Source organism: Cinclus cinclus, chromosome 1 (genome assembly GCF_963662255.1).
Source record: "Cinclus cinclus chromosome 1, bCinCin1.1, whole genome shotgun sequence".
NCBI lineage: Eukaryota > Metazoa > Chordata > Aves > Passeriformes > Cinclidae > Cinclus > Cinclus cinclus.
This window is the reverse complement of record NC_085046.1, coordinates 14,905,531-14,926,577: the sequence shown is the minus strand read 5'-3', so window position 1 is coordinate 14,926,577 and position 21,047 is coordinate 14,905,531. Positions and strand designations below refer to the sequence as shown.

At 40.7% G+C, this 21,047-nt stretch overlaps 1 protein-coding gene across 1 annotated transcript; it reads left to right on the top strand.

Moving 5' to 3' along the window:
- The first annotated feature begins 1,218 nt into the window (after positions 1-1,218).
- Positions 1,219-14,747, top strand: MTPAP (mitochondrial poly(A) polymerase). The gene is made up of 9 exons (XM_062494090.1): positions 1,219-1,357; positions 3,142-3,314; positions 3,887-4,120; positions 4,438-4,662; positions 8,017-8,228; positions 10,483-10,709; positions 11,914-12,006; positions 12,105-12,178; positions 13,871-14,747. The coding sequence occupies exons 1-9, from the start codon at positions 1,219-1,221 to the stop codon at positions 14,207-14,209; spliced, it is 1,716 nt and encodes a 571-aa protein (XP_062350074.1). The 3' UTR covers positions 14,210-14,747.
- Positions 14,748-21,047: the final 6,300 nt, after the last annotated feature.

Below are 21,047 nucleotides of genomic sequence, written 5' to 3'. Positions count from 1 at the left end.
GGCTCATTCTCCAGACCCTTTCTCAGCTCTGTTGCCCTCCTCTGGACTCACTCCAGCACCTCAATGTCCTTCCTGAATTGAGGGGACCAGAACTAGACACCACACTCAAGGTGTAGCCTCACCAATGCCAAGTACACTTCCCTAGTCACACTGGACAACATTGTTGATACAGGCCAAAGGTTTTACTTCCCTTTTTTAAGTAGTCAATCTGCCAAAACCTACATTAGACCCCCATCACCTCGGCCATCTTACCCTCCAGGTTCACCCACATGCCCACCCTCACCCTCCTGCCCTTGGCTGGCAGGGCTCACACAGGGGCTGACAGCCAGCCCTGGGCTGCCAGGTGCTTCCCCACACAGGGCAGGCAGCTGCTCACACCCACGCCTCAGGCCTAACCTCCAGAGTTCACAGAATATGCTGAGCTGAAAGCGACCTACAAGGATCATTGAAGTCCAACTCCTGACCCTCTGCACAGGACAAAGCCAAGAATCACACCATGAGCCTGAGAACATTGTCCAAAAGTTTTTTGAACTCTCAGACTTCCTGCTGTGACTAGGTCCCTGGAGGGAAGTGCCCGTGCCCAGCTACCCTCTGGATGAAGAATCTTTCCCTAACCTTCAACCTGAACCTCCCACCTGACACAACTTCAGGCCATTCCCTCATGCCCTGTCACTGGTCACCAGAGAAGAGATCAGTGCCTGCCCCTCCTCTTCTCACAAGGAAACTGTTGACTTCTATGAGGTCTCCCCACCATCTCCTCCAGGCTGAACAGTCCAAGTGACCTCAACTGCTCCTTTTAAGTCTTCCCCTCAAGGAGCTTCACCGTCTTCGTTGCCCTTTGGATGCTCACTAAAAGCTTTATATCCTTCTTACATTGTGGTGCCCAAAACTGCACACAGGCCTCAAGGTGAGGCCGCCCCAGCGCAGAGCAGAGCAGAGCAGGACGATCCCCTCCCCTGTGCCTGAGGCCCCCCCAAGACACGGTTGTCCCTCCTGGCTGCCAGAGCACACTGCTGACAGCTGTTGGTTCCGTCTGCCTGGGGCAGGCAGCTGCCCGCGCCCTGGGCCGGCCGGTGAGGTTTTCTCCTTCCCACCACAGCGCCCAAACCCCAGCCCTTCCCAGCGCCCGGGGCCGCTCCGCGCACACGAAGCCGGCTGAGCCCCGCCGGCCGCCGTGGATCGCGGCGCCTGCGCAGAGAGGGCGCGGCCCTGCCGGCCATGGCGCTCCGCGCGGGAGGGCCGGCGCTGGCGCTGCTGCGGGGCCGCCTGCACCTCCCCGGTCCCGGCACCCGCGGGCACGCCCGGCTCGGCCGCTCCGGCGCCGCCGCGCAGCCGGCTGCCGAGGAGCCGGGGGAAGGTAGGGACGGGTCGCCGGGCCGCGCCGCATTCTCCGCGGGCCTCGGTGCCGCGCAGCCGGCTCTGCCGGGGGGCGTGGGGAGGGGAGCGGCTGCCTGTCCCGCTCGGCCCCACCGGACACGCCGGGGCAATGCCTCCGTTCTGGGCGTGAGGAGCCCGCAGGGCCCGGGCAGCCCGGCCGGGCAGAGAGGTCGGCCTGTTCCCTCGGGCTGCAGCCCAGGAGGCCAGAGTCCGCTGTCAGTGCCCGGGACTCGGTTTGTTAAACGTAGATAGCAGTTTGAGGCGAATCAAGTGATGGGGCTTATCCCGAGAGACCCCTTCAAAAAAGGCACAGGAAACGCGTGCCTGACGCTGTGTCTTTAGTGCAAGCCGAGAGCTAGTGAGGGGTGTCTGTTGCTGCGGTGCATCGGTGTGAGCATCAGCTCAGACTGTGCAAAGTACAGCAGGGCCAGAGGAAATCTAGAGATCCTGTTATCTCTGTAGTGGCTAAGCATGTACAGGTAAATCAGGCAAAAATCACAGCCATTCTGGCCTAATGCAGACACCTCGTGGTCATGTCACCCGTCCACGGGACTTGTCTTTTCTGCATCTTGGTCACTTCATCCTTCTCTTGTTTCTATAGAAGCTGATATTTGTCATCTTCATGAAGTGCTTCCTTAGTTTTCTGGTGAAAAATACTGTATAAAAGTAGGCTGTTGAAAGAGCTACTGTGTCTGTTATTTACAAGCCTCTGTGAGAGCTCAGTAAATTTATAAAATTAAAAATTTTTAAAAAAATAAATACTATCAAGTAATACTAACAAGTATCATATAATGATACTTAAAGGTTTTTTTGAGGCCACAATATTCCATGGGTCCTTCAAAACCAAAAACAGAATGAAGAGGTCTCTACTGTATATCCCAGTGGCAGATGGTAGCTGCTGGGAAATGCTCCCCAGCTTCCCAATCCAAATGACAGAAAGGAAGTATTAGCAGGCAGCAGCTTCACAGGCTCTGCTGATGTGATGTGGTCAGTGGATTAGTTTGAAAGCTATTCAGGGAAGTGATAATGATTTCAGATTTGGGAGATGGCCCCTTTGCCTGTATGCAGAGAGGAAAGAAGTTCCATGTTTCTGGATATTCAGCATGTCTTGATTCCATGTGAATTCTGGAGGCTGTCAGCAGCAGTACAGATTGCCAGTAGTGCAGTGAGAAATGTCTGTGGATTTATTGTGCTGGAGTAGATGGAAATCTATTATTTAAAGTGAAAATTTTGTGTAGGAGTTTACTGTAAAGGAAGGTGCTGAGTTGTAAAAATAGCAAGTGTTGAATTGTTCCGAGGCACTGGTTTTGTGGTAGTAAACATAGACTGTCATTTCAGTGAAGGTTGGCAAAGGTCTGGACCTGCCTCACAGCCTAGCTGGCATTTCCAGACTCTTAAGTGTTTGCTAAATATTTTCATGGTGAACAGCAAATTAAAGAACAGAGATTTCTTGTATTATGAAACTTCCTGGGCACCAAGGAAAGTCAGTATTGCTTTCTTCCTACCTTTCCTACTCCTTGTTATTACAAATGTATGCATTTATGAGAGAAATACACTTATATTTCTTTATTTCATTCATTATTCATTGTTCTTCTTTCATTCATTATTCATTTTCCTCCCTTCATTCATTCTTTCTTTTCATTTTTGCTGTTATGATCTTCGAGAGCCAGGACAAACTCTTGTTCAGTTTTTCAATCCAGAGGAAGAGATTAGGTGTACTAAAACCAGCCATACATTTTTCTTGATGCTTGTTTCTTCTCACAGATGCTGAAGTCAGTACCAGAAAGAAGACATTTGCTGAAGTCCTAACAGAACAACTGGATCAAGCTGAACGGACTGTTTTAATTAAGTGCCCATCAAAACTTAATGAAAAAATATTATTGCAGTACTTATCCAGTCATGGGAATGTTAAGAGTCATTTCTTTTTTGAAAATCGTGTAAGCAATTTTTGATGTAAACTAAAATCTAGACTAATATGAAAAGAAATACCAGAAAGAAAATTTGGTTAAGGCTTCATACATAAATTTAGCAAATTATATACACTTACTGTATTAAATCAGTTTTTATCTGTGCTGGTGTTCACAACTTGCTGAGGAGTTGACTTTTATTCATAAGTCAGCTAAGCAGCACCTCTAAGGAATAGCCAGCAACCTGTTTTGCACTAAATCTTTTGAAAGTTTCACATAGCACCATTCATCGTTATAACAACAGAGCTCTTTTTTATGTGTTTCTTGAGTATTTTGGTTGTGAAGATGAATATAGTTCAGAACTTTTATGTTCAGAGCTTGCTGCCAAGAAAATAATATCTTAAATGCTTTTAACCTCTTGTGAAAAAGCATCTAGAAGTTTCAAGATATGGAAACCTAGCATTTGGCTTCAGGGCTGTCATATTAACCTGTTTCAGCAGCCCCAGGAACATCTGAGTAGCATATAGCATATATGAGTATATAATGTGTTCAAGCATTGTATGCATTTATCTCACCCTGTATTTCCATTCTTAATGTTTTAGGGCATCAATGCTTTAATAGAGTTTTCAGAAAAGAGCAGTATAGCCTCGTTGCAGGATGCTGTTGGGATCCCTAGTGCTTCAGAGTATCATGTTGTCCCATTTAAATCAAGACTTTTTACTTTCACACTGAAAAACCCAGTGAGTCAACATGTTGAAGAGACACCACTTCACCTCTCTCCTCAGTGTCACATTCCAGTGAAAGACCTTATTGAAAAGCTTTGTCTTGCAGACAGTGTAAGTAGAGGTTTCTAGTTCTCTCTTAATTAAAAATGAGACATGTTCATTTCAGATTTGCACGTGGTTGTGTGAAACTTAAAAAGGCATTTATTTTTATTAAAAAATGTAGCATATTAGCATTTTATGTGAATGGTTCTCCTGCATTGAAATACATAAATGAAATTATTCATTATAATTATGAAAATAATTTCTCTGTATAAAAAGTTTGTAAATTTTGAAAAAGAACCTTATAATTGCATTGATATTAAATAGATGAAGCTATGTTAATAGAAGATGGGTCATTGAATTTTAACAGTCTTTATTTTCTGAACCAGATAAGCAGTCAGATGTACATTCTACTGAATGAGTATCAGCTTACAGAAGAAAACATCAAGCTGCGATTTCTGGCCTGTTCTTTGGTTCAGGATTTTGCACGTGCGTATTTCCCAGACAGCACAGTAAAGCCATTTGGCTCTTCAGTCAACACGTTTGGCAAATTGGGATCTGATGTGGACATGTTTTTGGATTTCCGTGATACAGGAAAACATGCTGCAAAAATGGTAAGATTATGCTGTGCATCTTCAGTTTGTTGGATTTCTTCAACAGAGAAGCTCATTTGCTGTCTCACGCACATGAATCCGTTTATTTTTATGTAGGTTTTAAATGGGTTCATAGAGCGTGAACAATGTTTGGATCTGAAGACTTTGAAAAACTGAATGTGACATGGACGAGATCTTCTTAGCAATATGAAGAAAATTATTTGGTGTTTACATAGTTTTGCACTATTAGGGTGAATTTCAATATGAGGAAAACCCTCATCCTCCAAAATTGTTTCAGCAGAGTCAGATCTTCCCTTTCTACTGTCATGCTTTCTTCTCTGTTGCTTCTGTGCTTCAGCCATGATCTGTTAAAGAATGTTTTGAAGCATTGGCTTTGCATTTTTTAGGGTCCTCTGTGTCCTAAAGCAAAGTAAGTTTGTGCATGTGTGCACATCTGCATTTTGGGAGGATTATCAGGTTATTTTCCTTACCTTGAAGGGATGATTTTATGCTCCAGGAAAGTTACTGGATTATGTACTGGGGTGCATATATATTTATAGGCACATATTGAGTGTGCAGGTGTGAAAGCTCAGGATGTAGGGTAGTCATGGTGAATACTTGCAGGTCACAGATTCTGAATGAATAGTCAAGTAAGTGATTCTCATGTGGAAACTTATCTTTTTATTTGTGTGGTGACAGATAGTTTGGGAAAAACTATCTCTGTTTTCCTTAAAGGCAATGGGCTTAAGCTTTTGAAGATTGAAAATTCTCTCAGCTTTTCTGTACAATTTGTATATTGCCATATAAGTTACTTTCAAAGAAATAATCCTTCAGATGTCTATAGTTTTTAGTATTACTGCAGTGGTAAATCACAATGAAAGCAAACATGTCAGCTGAAGAGAAGAATCATCATGTGCGTGTGAAGTGTTAAAATCTTTATGCTTAAACGGTGAAATCACTTCTTGAATTTTGAAGGAATAACTTTCAAGTATAAAACGTCTATTTTCAAAGCATGTTTGGGGACTTGCTGTTTTCTTTATTATGTATCCTTTGTGGAGATGGAGGTTCTGTTGTGAAATGTAAAATATTTGATGATGACTGAGTTTACTAGCAGCTGTGATTACCTGTGGATGGCTGAGAGACTTACTACTCTGGGGAGACAAAGGGAAGGTAGTTTTATTTATAGGGTGATTTAGCAGCAGTGGAAAAGGTATGTTCTGATTTCTTCCCTTCTGTAGCCTTTCAAGAAGTGCCGGCAGTGAGGAGGATCAGGCATTTCAGCACCTATTTATATGAAATAACTTTTTTTGAGCCTTATGGCAAACAAATTGCTAATTGTAATTTAAGAAAAGAGACAGAAGTGGGAGCGTTCTTTACCAAGAGTGGATTCTAGACCAGAATTCTAGACAGAGAGGGCATTTTTAACCCCTGGCAGTTTGGGAGATAGGTGTATGACTTACAGCAGGGCTCTGTGGTATTTTAGAGTAGCAGGTTTTTTTTGTTAAAAGGGTTGTGCTTCTTGCTTAGGTTATTGTATCAGTTTACCCAGAAGTAACAGTTTACTTTTAATAATAGTTAGAGTTTAGTATTTGCGTTTCTGTCTGCCTGTCAAGAATAAGGGAAGAGCCGAAGGGTTGGGGGAAGTCTATCAGTACTTCATACCCCCTAGCTAGCACCAAAGCTGTAAATGAAGGTTCTTTTAATTGCTAAGAAGATCTAATTTATCATTATAAAGCAGTCTTTATGAGAGAGAGCGAGGTGCTGTCTGGAAAGGCCCATTGTGGTTTTTGTCACAAATATAAATATCAACACCAGCCCACCTAGAGGTCAGCTGAGTTCCCATCTTTATCTTTCTGGTTAACTGCTTCAATGTTGATAGTTACAGGCTTCTTTCACTTAGAGCCAGCTCTGCAATAGCGTGCAGGGACACAGCCAGATGGGATTAGGGACCACTGTCCTGGCATGTTCCACTGCACGTGGTGCTGACTGGAGAGCTGCTGGTAGGAGGGAGCAGGAAGAGTCACCTTGGTGATTGTTGTAATGCACATTTATGGTTTTGTGTTGCACTGAGGATGGTTTGTTCTGTTTCCCCTCTCGGTTTGTAGCGTGGTTCTCCCCTTCCCTTAATCCCTCCCTTTTCCCCCTGGCCAGCCCTGAGTGGCTGTGACCTGGGGTTCCTCCACCCCTGAGTGGAATTGAAAATACCCCGCGTTTGCCATGCTCTTGCTCTCTTCTCCCTGGAACTCTTCAGGACAATAAATTTGGATCATCCTGGGAAGGGGAGCCTCCTCTAATCTTTTGCCTTTGTCCATGCCAGATAAAAAAATCCCCTATCTCTCTGACCTCAGCTAGCCGAGGCAGGTCAGAGAGACCGGGGAAATCCGACAGGTGATTGCCAGAGAGACTCAGAAATTCAGCCCCTCATGTGACCTTATGGGAAAGGTTGCAAGGTCCATAATTTCTGAATTGTTTCACCTGTCTGTGAGGTCACTAATTTGTGGACAACAAAAGTAGTGTGCTCTGTATCTCAGTTACGTCAGATCTCAGATCACTGTAATTTTATTTGTATAGTATGCATTCACCCATGACACGTTCCAAGGGGGAGGATGAGTCAGTGTCATGTATGGGATTAGCAAACAAAATTAGCTGATGTCTTAAAAACACAAGACTATAAAGAATACAGAGAGTTCACAGGTATTTTATTGAGGTAAAAACTACAAATATAGCAAGTCAAAATACGAAGACCTACAGAGAAGTTAATTTCTGATGTTAGAATATATCTTCACAATATTTTTGTCTTTCAGGAAAACTATATGACTTGAAATTATTATTTTAAGAATACAGAATCATCTTAATTTTGAAGGGTTAAGTAATTTGCATGCTAAATTTTTTAAATTAAAAAGACATTTTTCCTTATACTGCTACTTGATTTACTAATAATGCATTATTCTTTGAGGATTTGATATGGAATTACCAATAGTTTGAAATTATTGGTAGCTTGGTTGTGTCACTCCCCTGTAATTGTGTGCTCCTCTTTGCAGTCAGAGCATTGATGCTTTCTTGGTAATTCCAGAATTACACTTTCTACCCAGTAATGAGATGTAGCAGTATTATACTTCTGTTTGAAGATACAGCTTTATACTACGTTGGTCACGTTGGTCTATTAGCCTGGAAAAATTGAATCATCAGAAAAGAATGTGAAAGAGAGAGTAATATGTTTTTACCTATTTTAAGTTTGGTAGACTGCTTTGAATAATTCTTGTCTTTAAGTTCTAGTTGTACAAACTCCTTTGCAAATCGCAGTGGCCTTTCAGAAGTATTTTTAAATGTCTCTTGTTTGAGAGCTAACAGCTTGTTTTTAAAATTCTGTGTTAGAAAAAAGGTCCTTTTGAAATGGAGTATCAGATGAAAAGATTACCATCTGAAAGATTAGCAACTCAGAGGATTCTTTCTGTGATTGGTGACTGCCTTGATAATTTTGGTCCTGGCTGTGTAAATGTACAGAAGATCCTCAACGCCCGCTGCCCTCTGGTGAAATTTTCCCATCAGCCGACAGGATTCCAGTGTGATCTGTCAGTAAGCAACAGGTGAGACCCGGTTTTAAAAGGTTTGCAGAGAATTCTGATGTATTTAAAGTGTTCTGAAAACCTGTAATATCAAGTGGTTTAGTCTCCTGTTTTCCACGTTTTCCAAATGTGAATGTTGGCTCCAAAAGTAAAAAGGGTGTTTTTTGACTTCTAGAGGTTAGAGTTTGATGTCCTTAAGTAATCTTTCTCCAGCATAGGAAATGTTTTCTAGCTGAGGCTGAGGACTCAAAAACCAGTTGGCGGAATAAGGTTGGCTTATAAAACTGGAAAGAAGGAAGTCAGTGTTCATTAGTCATTAATTCCCTCGGCCTATGCACAGCCTTTCTTGATTGCTTTTCAGATTATGCAGCTCCAAAAGTTAATTTTTAGGGTTTAGGGTAAAATTTGGCTTCTAGTTATTTTGGTGTCCTTTCCTTCTTCTTAAGGGCCTGCATACGCCTGTTTGCTGGGAAGATCCCTCTGATGACGAGTGAATTCCCGAGTGGGGAAGGGGAGCCTGCTGTGTTCCCTCGATCCCTCTCTCCCTCCTTCCCTCCGCGCGTGCCGCTCGCAGCACTGCCCGCTAGGGGGCGGCGGCAGCCCAGAAATGGCCCTCGGGGCCCCTCGGTGACAGCCCAGCGCAGAAAGGGCTCTGCCCTCTGCCGTCCCTTCCGTGGCTCTGCCGTCCCTTCCGTGGCTCTGCCGTCCCTTCCGTGGCTCTGCCGTCCCTTCCGTGGTTCTGCTGTCCCGTGCTTTAATCAGAAATAGCCCCCTCACTCCAGTAAACAACGCTGGCATAGGAGTGCGTAGCCAAAAATGAGTTTCTGACCCTTTTATTGTAGTTGGTGAGTGTAAAAATATGAGTGATTTCTTCAGGATACCAGTGACAGGACCCAAAGGAATGGCCTGAAGTTGTGTCTGGGGAGATCTAGGTTCGATATTAGGAAAAGGCTTTTCAGAGGGTGGTTGAGCCCTGTCACAGTGGTCACAGCACCAAAGCTGACAGAGTTCAAGAAGTTTTTTCACAATGCTCTCAGCACATGGTGCGACTCATGGAGCTGTCTTGTATGGGGTCAGGAGTTGGACTTTGGTGATCCTTGTGGGTCCCTTCCAACTCAGAATATTTTGGGATGCTGTGATATGAGTTTTTGTGCAGCTTTGTGATTTGTCTGCATCAGATACAATCAAATCAGATACACTCAGTTTTCTGAACCCAAAGTTCTGTTTCAAAATACGCAAGAGTTGTTAAGGCAATATTGAACAAGTTTCTTACAATTAAATTGTAAGAAATACCTGTGAAATACGCAGACACAGTGAAAGTCTGCATGTAGTTCTGTACAAGGTTCCTTGTGACTCACTGCAGATAGTTTGGCTGGTTGGGACTGCCTGTCTTGTCTTGTTGCAGTTTTTACTTGAAACAGATCTCTCTGGGCACCCAAAAGTGCCTCACAGCTGAAATTTAGGAAGTCCGTGTGTTGCAAAATTTCGACTTAGTAACTGTCCCAAAGGGCTCTGCTGAAGTTTTAGAGCAACTTTAGGCACTTCAGGCTAAAACTGAACCAAAGCAAGTTTTGTTCTCATACTGTACTTCCATTTCTTTCTACTTTTTCTTGCCCTCCCATTTGCACCATTTTGAATGGTTGTATGACAGCGTGATGAAGGAGATTAAAAACTGATCCATCTGAAAACCCTTATCCTTCCAGATTAGTTGTTTTTTCAACTCAACTAAGCAGTAATCATTTGAAAATTACCAAACTGACTTGTTTTGCGGATTTCATTGCATCTCTGCACTTCAGTGCAGCATTTTATTACTTTTTAGATAAAACAGGGAAAGAAGTTCTATTTGTATTTTATTATAAGTTAGGCTAGACATATTATCTAATGTACCTCAAAGGCAATTGTGGCTAAATTACGTTTTTTCACCTCAATTCTGCGTAGTTTGACTCCACAGTACTTGATGGTGATTTTTTTTGTTTTGGGTTTTTTTTTTCCCACTATGATGCGGAACGAAGAAACAGGAAACAGTGCAAATGCATATTATCTACCCAGAACTGTATAATTCTTCTTATGGAAAACTAGCGGGTATTTAATCCTGGACAATTCCAGGTATTCCAACCCAAACCATTCTACAATTCTCTTCTATTTTTTAAAATGTGTAAAAGTTATGGTTTTTTTTTTTAATGGAGGGCCCCTTCTCTTATGTTGAACAATGAACACTGCAACTAATACTTCATAGTTCTCTCATCATTTACATGTCTTCCCATTTCTTCTTCAGCATTGCAATCAGGAGTTCAGAACTCTTGTATATCTATGGCTGTCTTGATTCCCGTGTACGAGCATTAGTGTTCACTATACGGTGTTGGGCCCGTGTTCATGGACTTACAAATAGTGCTCCTGGTACCTGGATTACAAACTTCTCCCTGACCATGATGGTCATGTTTTTTCTGCAGAGGAGATCGCCACCTATCATTCCAACCCTAGACCAACTTAAAGAGCTGGCAAGTAAGCACAGCTGTTTCTGGTTATTACAGTTTATTGTTTATTGCACATTTGTTTTATCTAAAGTGATAAATAAACCCAAGCATTTTTTTTATGTGCTCGAATACTAATGTATATTATGTGTATTGTAAGTTTGAGGGAATACACAAGTTTTACATGTAGTTTTTAGTGAAAATAATGCATCTTTAAAGGCAAAATAAATCCCTTTTCAATACACTACTAATTCTGTTTAGAGGGATTAGACTTATTCTGTCCCTTAGATAGTTAAATGTAATTTACTTGTTCAGTGCTCCTATGCTAAAACTTTTTAAATTTTGTCTTTTTTATTTAGTTTTTTAGAAGACTTGTAGGGTCTTGAACATTTCTGGAGTTAAGGATTTTGTGCAGAGTGATATGATGTGTATTATATTATAGCTACCAAGTGCTTAAAAGAAAGGCTGTGTTTTGTTCTTCCAGTTTGTAATACCCTTGAGACTGTTCAGGCCCTTGCAAATAATTCTTGTATCTCCACTAATAAGCTGCCCTGGCAGTTCCTTACACAGCATTCAGGGTGTGTTATCTTCAGTGAATTGTATAAAAGTATAGAGAATGACTCTCCAAGTTCTTGATTCCTTACTCATGTCTTCTGCTTATTGACATGATTCCTTGGAAGCTTTGAGTGCTAACAGTGGAGAAAAAGGTCTGTGTTCAGTTGCTTTAAAATAATTTTAAACATTTCCATCAGGATCCTGTAGAAATGTTTACGCATAAAACGTGTGTTCTGATATTTACAAGACTGTTCCTAATTCTCTGAAGTTTTTCTGAAGAAGACAGTGAACACAATATGTCTGATTATTTTAAAAACCCTCTGTAACCTCAGAAAGTTGTGCTATTACATGTGTAATACAGCCCTCTATGCAGGGACACCCTGTTTGTTACTTGTAAGAGGTATTTTCTGAGGTGTGAAGACGTAATTTATCTTAGTCCTGTAGGATTTTAAAAATGTGCCGTTTCCTCATCCTGCCTTTGCTTTGCCCATCTCTAGACTTTTTTATTTTAAATCTTTTACCACTTAAGTTGAATCTTAACCTGAAAGTTTACTTGTGAATTCCAGATTTGATTTGTGTAATATGGTAGCATTGATTTCAGTTTTTTGTCTAAATTTTAATAAATACAATGGCATTTTACTGTTTATTACTTCAAAATACGCCCACAATTTTTCTTTCAGATGAAAAAGACAAGCATATAATTGGAGGATATGATTGCTCATTTGTTAGTGATTTAAGGAAGATTAAACCTACAAAAAATACAGAAACACTTGGTAGGTAGATCTTCATCAATTTTCTTTTTTTTCATGAGCCTATTGAAAACAAACTTTTCCTTAATGTTACGGATGTCTCTTGTTTTTCTTTCCCTTAGATGAATTGTTGGGTGAGTTTTTTGAATATTTTGGAAACTTTGATTTCAGAAAGAATTCCATCAATCTTCGAAAGGTAAATGAATTTTAATTGCTTATCATTATCAATTGAATCTCGCTGTCTTCCATTTGACAAACTACATATACTAAGCAACAATTTCTGTCATCCTTTATTCTATATAAAAATGCATTTGTATGGAAGCTGTGTCCTTTCTGTGAAGGAGGAGCGTTTTCCTCCTGGAGCCCAGTAACTTACAATACCAAAAAAACATTTGTAGTGTTATTACTTGGATATGCTGGAAAGCAGAAACTGATGCAAAGCTAGTGTTATTTTACTGAGAAGCCCTGTAATAAAAGTGGCAGTTTTAAAAAGTCAGAGCTATCTTGCTTCCGTGGGAGGAAAACTTCTAAAATGTCATGATGTTTGTCATAGCAAAAGTCAGCTCACAGGAACTGTCACAGACAAGATTTGCATTTAAAGTTGTGAGTCCAGACTCAACCAGAGCCTACATTAAAGCTTCCAGCTGAGTTCTGGGTATGCTTTTAGCACTGTAGTTTTCTACTGCAGTTTGTATCAGTCTACAGTAACTGTCCTGCAGCTCAGTAAGCATGCCATAGCATGATAATTCTGTGCTAGCACTTCGGTTTGCTTTTTATGTTTAAGTCATCCTATTGATCTGGGTGTGCATGCAGGTATAACAGAAGTACATGAAAATGTAACCTACATAACTCACACCTGTTTCTGCTGGGGTGCTTCCAGAATGGGGTTTCAGTGCCACAGTTCTGTGTGGACACTCGTTTGTTCTGTTTCCTATTTGGGCATTGTGGATCACTGGCTAAAGAGCTCTTTCTGCAGATTGATCCTAGAAAATTATTTTTTTAGGTGGAGAAGTTCTGTTTGCTGTTAAACCTGAAAAAGGCAAGCAAAAACACATTTGGAGCCTGAGCTAGTCAAGGAATGTATCTGTGCTGCTGCTGTTTTTCTGACAGTGCTCTTGACCCTGGGGCAAGAGTATGTAACATTTACATAGACACTTCCTGGACCAGCAGGAGCTGGTGGATTCCTGCTAGAGCTTGCAGCAGAAAGACTTGAAGAGGTTCTGCTATGCAGAACCTGTCAGCTAAGAAACGCTAATAGGCACTGAGGTGGAAGTGCATTTAAATAACAAAGTACATAGTTGTCAGCTGTTTGTGTTGTACTATACCAGGTGCCTAACAGTGGACCATGACCTGAATAGCTTTGTGCTTAAAAGACATTAAAATGGGAGGAATTTCAGCCAACAAAGCAATCTTTTTCAGTTACACCAGCACTGTGAGCTCTCTGTACCATGTGGGAGGAATGGTTTGAACAGTTTAAGTGCATGCAATATTTTATCAAACTGAGCTATGCAGGTTAATATGACACACTGATGCTGCCCATGTGCTAGTGGAGATTAGGAGTAGGAGGTTGCAATAGGTGAGGTCTGAGGTTTGTTGGACAGCAAATGGGAGAATGGCCAAAAAGATAGATTAAGCTGTAGTTTTGTGTCCTTTACCTTAAAGGAAATTGGCAAAAAAACCACCACTGAGAGTTATTTAGAGAACAGGAATCATACAGTCAGGTTGACAGGAAAATTAACGGGATTAATAATGACTGCGTATTTTGTAAAACATTCTCTAATAGGTCAAAACGCTTTTAATTCTAATGTAATAACTCAAAGTGATTTCTTATTTTCTCAGCCTATAATGTACATATGCAGCTTTGGCTTTTTCTTTATGCTGTCTGCAGGGAAAGGAAGTAAATAAGCCTGAGTCGTCTCCTCTTTATATCTGGAATCCCTTTGAACAAGACCTTAATATCAGCAAGAATGTTAATCAGCCACAGCTGGAGAAATTTGTAGCTATGGCCAGAGAAAGTGCCTGGATTTTACAGAAGGAAGATAAAACTCAGCAAATTATCAATAAAGAACCTTGGGGACTGGCAGCTCTACTGATACCATTTGGAAAAAGTAATTCCAGCAGGATGAAGAATAGGATGAAAGGAATGGGAAGTGAAACAATCAGAAGCCTCTTGGACTCTTTAAAGTTAAATAATGCAAACAGTCAACAGAAAGCTGTGGGAAAATGACTTTAAGCACAGAAACACAGTAGCTAATATTCTGTTTTAGGAATTGAACGTGACACGGAGTCCAAAAAACAAACATTTTAATATTTCTATTATGGGGAATGGAGAATCAAACACTCTGTTTTTCATCGTGATGATTTTTGTACAGGTCTGCTTTCTTTCTGTACATTTTTCTCCTCCTTACTCCTCACTTTTCCATCTGTTTTATGAATGAATAGTAATCAAATGTAAGTTTTACAGATGCGTTTTGGAAGTCGCCTTCAGTTGGGCACTCTTCTGTAAAAAAGGCTGACAGGAGCAGTATGGGAAAAAGCCTTTGGGAATTCCCTTGGCTAGCATACAAATGATATGCTAATTAAAAGCTCAAGAAACAGCCACCTTTCCATGAAACCACAGTCTGAAAGAAGATAAATGTGTTGGAACCATTGTTTCCAATCCAGTCATGTTTTGGAAGCCAGTAAAACCGAAGTGCGTGTATCTATTTGCAATTGTTTTCCATTCGTGTAGATAGTGCCAAGACAAAATAAAGAGAATGGAAGTAGATAGTCGGGTGTGCAGTTTCATAAAGCATTGCACCACCACAGCTCTCCAAGACTGTTTTGTGTTGGAGAGGTGGGTTTGCTCTTGTGTTTTCCACCTGATTTAAAATGTCTTTAGTTAACTCTTCTTTGTTCTCTCTGCCCACGTCTGGTCTCCACCCACCCTTGTTTCCTATTTTGCCTTCAGCTTCACTTTAAACCTGTATTTCAGGTTCAGGCAGGGGTTCTTGAATTCCCTTCTTGCTTCATCACTCTCCCCAAAGCTGCTGCCTGATAGGTGACATCAAAGCATTCCTGCAGAGGGCTCTGTCCTATGCAGAGATACAGAGAATCATGTATTATGCTGGAGTCCTGTTACCAGTCTTGCCTTGGTTTTCAGATAATTCAGCAGAACAGTGACTGTCCCGCTTCCAGATCAGTTGGGCCAACAGAGTCAATGCTTTTTATTGATTTAAAACGTTGACTGCTCTTTGCATCTGCCACAAGAAGAAGTCTTTTCAGAGGAAGAGGCAGAGGGGAGGGAAGGGAGGAAATCAGAAATGAAAAGCAGGCAAATATCAAACTAAAAGTGCATTTGTGAGTATTTAATCTGTCCAGTTTGAGAGCCACTCCTGCATTAGACTAAATGGTAGCACTCACTGTTAGCAATTCCAATGAGTGTTTTCTGTATCCTTAACAGAAATTCCATAAAGGAAATTTCTGTGTTCAGAGATAATCATATAGAGGCAACATCAATTTTATGATTACTGTTTAATTTTCAGTACTTTTAGACTCTTTAATGTTGCACTGATAGACGATCTTGTGTAGACTTTTTTCTGATGGTGTGATCTGAACAATTTATGAGTGTGTTTTCTCTCTGATATACTATTCATTGGAAATACTGTGGACAATAATGCATACTTCCAAGTACTTGTAAAAACTGCATGAGGAAAAGTATCTTCTAGCAGTTAGCAAACAAAAGGGTTCGACCTTCAGGTCAATTCCATAACAGTTTATTTGGAGTTTAAAATAATACTTATATATGTCATTTCTGATTCTTAAATGTTTTTTTAAATAATGCCTCACATAGTCATTATCTTGGTTGCTGGAATTAATTCACCTGTTAACTTCTTCAGGATTGAGCCTTGATTTTGAAACTTGGTTTTCTACCTAAATCCTGGTATTAGAACTTCTTTTTGGAGCTGGTATGAAGTTCATTGTAACTTGCTATTGGTGCAAACACGAAGCATTTTATAGCAAGCTTGACACATTTTGAAAGGAATCTGCTGCTACCTTAATGTTTACAGAACCTGGAGGTATATTTGTCTGTAGTTTACCCAGGTATATACTATGTAACTTTTTTAAGATTAGGGCAGTATTCCAATACTTTTGAATTTTGGGTTGTTATTATTACACTATTACACATTTGGTTAATCTAAAAAAAAAACAAAAAACAAAACAAAAAAAAAAAACAAAAAAAAAACCAACAAAAAAACCCACAAGAATATGGGTTACCAGGGACAGAAGCATGCAGCAGAACTGTGGCAGTGTGTACCTATTTGCATTATATTCACAGTGATCCATTGAAATAGGTAGGAAAGGCTTGATATGAATTTTGATACATAGGTACAGGACACTTGTTGACAAATAGCAGTGAATTTTATAGTTTGGTTATATGGTTGAGCCAAGCACAAGCTTCATTTGTAATTAGTTATAGATGTTCAAGCTGCTTAATATTCTGTAAAAGGGCAGAATATGGTTACTGTACACGCAGCACCTTTCAGCATCACTTTTCCATTGAGACTGCCTGTCCCTTTTGGAAATAGTTCTGAATCCTTGTCATGGCTGCAGGCCAATTTCTGAAAAGAGGAGAAAGAAGCCAAAAGCAGCATTGTAGCAGTGGAATGCACAGGTTATTTTTTCAGATATCTACAAGTCGAGGGAGCTCTTGACCAAAGAGCTGAAGCCTAGAGGGTGCAAGGGTCAGCTCTCATTGGTGATGTAAATAAGCTCAGCGGGCAGCTTTCCTAGAAGAGGCTGTAGCTGGAGGAGGTGGAGGGCTGATCATCAGCTTTCCTAAAGTATGAGTTATGTCTGGGGAAGAGCTAAGTGAAACTGAAGCCACCTGTGGGAGGAGAACCAGGACTTGAGGGGGTGTATTTATGAAATCAAGAGAGATGGTGTGATTATGATTTCCTGAGGGCAGCAGTCTTACACTGAAGTTACTTAGAAACCATCAATATGGTTTTGTCACTGAAAACAAGAGCTGGATGTATGTCAAGAAAGGACTATGATTACCATGTAGATTTGAGAGCTTATTCATATGCTCCAGAAACATGTAAACAATGTCTCTGCAAGAGCAAGGCAGTAAGTTTTAGTTCTCAAACTTGATGCTGATCTGCTGTATTGTATGTGATGGGGCTGTTTGCAAGGTCATAGGTAAGGAACACCAGTGAATTAAACAGAGTTTAGCCCCTCTGCCCCTTTCCCTTGATGGACATACTTTTTAGTGCAAGTCTCTTATTACCTGGCTCTTAAATGGTAAGGGAAACTGAAAACATTCAGAAGTTCCTTGACCTGAGAAAATACACTTTGGGATATTAACTTCAAAGTTAACATTTGTTGCCAGGGATTTTTATTTTTATTTCCCTAGATGTTTGATTCTCAGAAGTGTTGCAGGAATAGATTCTGCTGCACCTGCCACTCTTCCTCTATAACTTCCTGGGAATCTGCAGCCTTGGCCTACAGCTGACTCCTGGGTGAGCATCCTAGCGCCATGGTTCTGAAGACACAGTCACAAAACAGACTTCTTGCAGTCTTGGATTCTGTTCTTCAGACTTGGAATCACAGTATTTTTCAGGTGTGGAGAGAACTCTGAACCTAGTCCAGTTGCCTTCTTTTGTAGCATCAGCTGTGAGATTAGACCAGGACATTTTATCCAGTCAGGCCTTGAAAATCTTCAAGGATGGAGACTGCACAGCCAAGTTCTAGTGCTTGACTGTCCCCATCACCATGGTGCGCTGGGCTCAAATATATTGCCCCATCATTGTCACTCTTAGTAGCTTTTTAATTATCCTGAGACATGCTGTCAATCAAAATGCTGCCTATTACAAGCATTCAACCTGCTCCTTCAGTAGAAGCCCCTGAGTCTTCCCTTCTTTCCCTGTCTTTCCAGAGGAACTTGTATCATCCATCACAGTGCTCCCATCACATGCAAGCCCTCCTACCACAGCTGTTATTCCCAGTGTTGTAGTAACAGCACAAGGAGCTCTAGCTCCTCCTGCTTGTTCTCCTGGCTGCCACACATTTGTATCTGTACATTTTAGGTGGCTACCTCTTCATAAGGTTTTACTGTTCTTGAGGTCCCTTTTGTTCCTGTCACCATGTATCCTTCTCTCTCAATCCATGTCCACAAGTTGCCTGGCAGCTATGGGTTATGGTTCCTTCATAGTTCTAGCTGATTGCTTTGATATGACCACAGTGCATATCCGGCTTACAGAGTCCTTATGACACTCAAATCTGGACTAAAAATTAATTTCTAAAAGGCTCTGTAGGAAAATAGGAGGCCTTGAGTACCAGACTGGTGTGGTGTACTGGCAGAAAAGCCCCAGAAACTACAATGCTGTGCAGAGATGGTGATGCAGGTGCAGAATCACCTTAGGGCACTTTGGTGCTGTGTCTCTGTGACCTCGTTGCTTCCACAAGTGCAGTAGTGTACACGATGCTGCTCCCCAGTAGAGCTTGTCCCACTTGGATCTGACACATTTGTGGGGCTGTGTCACTTCTAGGTGTAGACCAGTCAGGTTGTCAGCCACAACCTTGCTGTGCTCCCTGCTTGTGCTGGGTCTCTGGTCATTGAGGACTTGTGTTTTTACAGCAGCAAGTCTTCCCTCATAGAAACAAATATGCAAGTTCAAATTTTTTATACTCTCCAGAGGTGCAGGCTATGTTTTTGCTTAATAAAAATTTATATCTTTGGAAAAAGAAAAGGTAGACAAAGAACCTCTATTTAAATAATTTTGCAAACAAGCTAGTTAAAGGTCCATGCCATGTTCAGCTGAAGAAAGTTTAAGATTTCCAGCCTGGGCTGCTTTGGAGATATGATAAATCAACAATTAGGAAGCTTTTCAAAGTAAAGTCATGCTGTTCACTGGAAAGTTCTCTTCCAAATACTTTCCCTTGCTTATCACAAAATTACCACCAAGGTTCTCTTCTAGTACTAAATTCTTCTAAACATCATGGGTAACTTGGGGTCAGTTTGTTTAAAACAAGGGTTAGGATTTATTTGAGGCTAACCTGTGCCTGGAGATAAAATCACCTTCTCCATAAATCCTCTTAGTTGAAAGTCTTGATCCACTGCTTTTGCAGACCTGTTTCTCATACTTTCTTTAAGCAGAGGATTGGTTTGCTTTCTTTTGCAGGACTTCCCTGCTTCTTTTCACCCTTTCCATTGTCTTTTCATCATAGCTGACCTGTAAAAAAATAGTATTTCACTTCCCCTAGTATTTTGTGAAGAAATAATTAATGCAGCTGAATTCACGATAGTTTTCAGAAGGCAGTTCTGACATTGCAATATATTTTTTTTTTACTGCTTCATTTCTTGTGTAGACTGAATCTCCACACTGCATTTCCCGTGGCTCGTAGAGGGATCAGTTAGCTGGACTTGATGAGTCTCACCTTTGAACATGTATTTTTGGGAAGTCTCTTCACCAAAGAGACTTGTTTAACACAGTCTGTTACATTAGAAAGCAGAAGTTCCCTGTTCAGAATTCTTTCTGTTTTCCCTTGTTGTTATGGGGAAAAGCATGTTCGATTTGTTTCACAGAATGACTTCAGAGACTGGATTTTGTTCCCATGCTGAGCTTTCCTGTGTATACAGATTTGTAGTCAATGTAAACAGTGCAGCCCTGTACAGGAATTTCGCATGGAACAACTCCCAGAATATGTCTAGTAGGTATTATGCTCACAGCCCAACAGGGGAGGTAAAAACCCCAGAAATTACTAAGGCATAGCCTCTCATTTGTGGTGCTGACTCCATGAGATGGAACAATTTCCATAATTCTGTATTGCTGTTTCTTGTGTTGGACAGAGGGAAAACATTGCTTTCCTGTAGTGAAAAGGTAAACATATTAGAGGTTGGATTGTTGGGGTAAAGAGCTGTAGTACTTACATTCTTTCTGAATATTTCTATTTGAATTTGGTTTTCTAAAGCCCTTCTCAAGGAGCAGTTTCTTGAGATTTTCAGGACAAGAGAAAGAACTGGAAGAATACATAGAGGCTTTGTAGTTCAGGCAATCTGATAAATGGTACTTACAATATATTAGGTTAATTATCAAAAGTAATGACACAGGGAAAGATAACACATGTAACAATCCAGCAATATCAAGTATCACTGCCTTGTCTCTTTGAACCAGTTCTCCTGCCTTAATTTTCTGTAGTCCAGTAATGCACTACTTTTTATAGAGGGGTGGGATTTCAGGGAGCATACTGAATGGAAACTACAGTATCCAATGTATGGGAGGGTGAGTCCTTTAGCCATTACAGTAGATAAAAGGAAGCATTACCAACTCCATAATGAAATAAGATTCAGAGACTTTTTTACTCCAAAATTAAAATATATAGAATTGTTCTGTTAATCTTTAGGCGATTCATAGTTCTTCCTTTTGAAAATTATCTTTGGATACCAATGAAAAGAGGGTTTTCTGTAATTGTTTGATGTCTGAGCTTGCAAGGGAAGGTCTCATTTGAAATTACCATGATCTGTTTTGTTGAGACATTAAAAACCTTAGTGATTACAGTTCTGCTCTAAACCCCATGTTTAAGAGGGTTGGCATTGCAGTTGGCTTATCAATCTGGAATATTATAATTTTCAGTTATCCTAATAATTCAAATGCTTACAGTTAGCAACAGACTTTAACACTTCTGCTACTTAGGCTGTTAAAATTTTAGTCCTCCTTTTTATTGTAGCCAGTATTTTCAATCTTTGAACCGTGTTGCAGCAATTAATTTTACATTTCTTCTATGAGATAAATAATAAAGTAAAACATGTCCTCAGTAAGTTACTGTTCCATTGTGCTGTTGAAATCTTTGATAAGATAAAGAATAACATATCTGGTGATTTCTTTCCTCAGATGCAGGCAGAGATTACTGAAATGAGGATGCATTTCAAAGAGCAGGGATTTTGAAGGGTTAGTCTCTAAATGCCCCAGTCTACAAAGATCACCAAAGAAGTAAGAAAACAAACCCCTGAAAAAAAACAATCTAATTGTCAGCCAGCTTCAACTCACCCAACAAACATTTTTAACTTTGGGGATTTTCCAAAC

What these genes read in the sequence shown, in the direction of transcription:
- MTPAP (XM_062494090.1), top strand. Translation starts at nt 1,219, where the DNA reads ATGGCGCTCCGCGCGGGAGGGCCGGCGCTGGCGCTGCTGCGGGGCCGC. An exon ending in AGCTTTGTCTTGCAGACAGT is followed by an intron (nt 4,121 to 4,437) that starts GTAAGTAGAGGT and finishes TTTCTGAACCAG; the next exon opens with ATAAGCAGTCAGATGTACAT. An exon ending in ATTCCATCAATCTTCGAAAG is followed by an intron (nt 12,179 to 13,870) that starts GTAAATGAATTT and finishes TGCTGTCTGCAG; the next exon opens with GGAAAGGAAGTAAATAAGCC.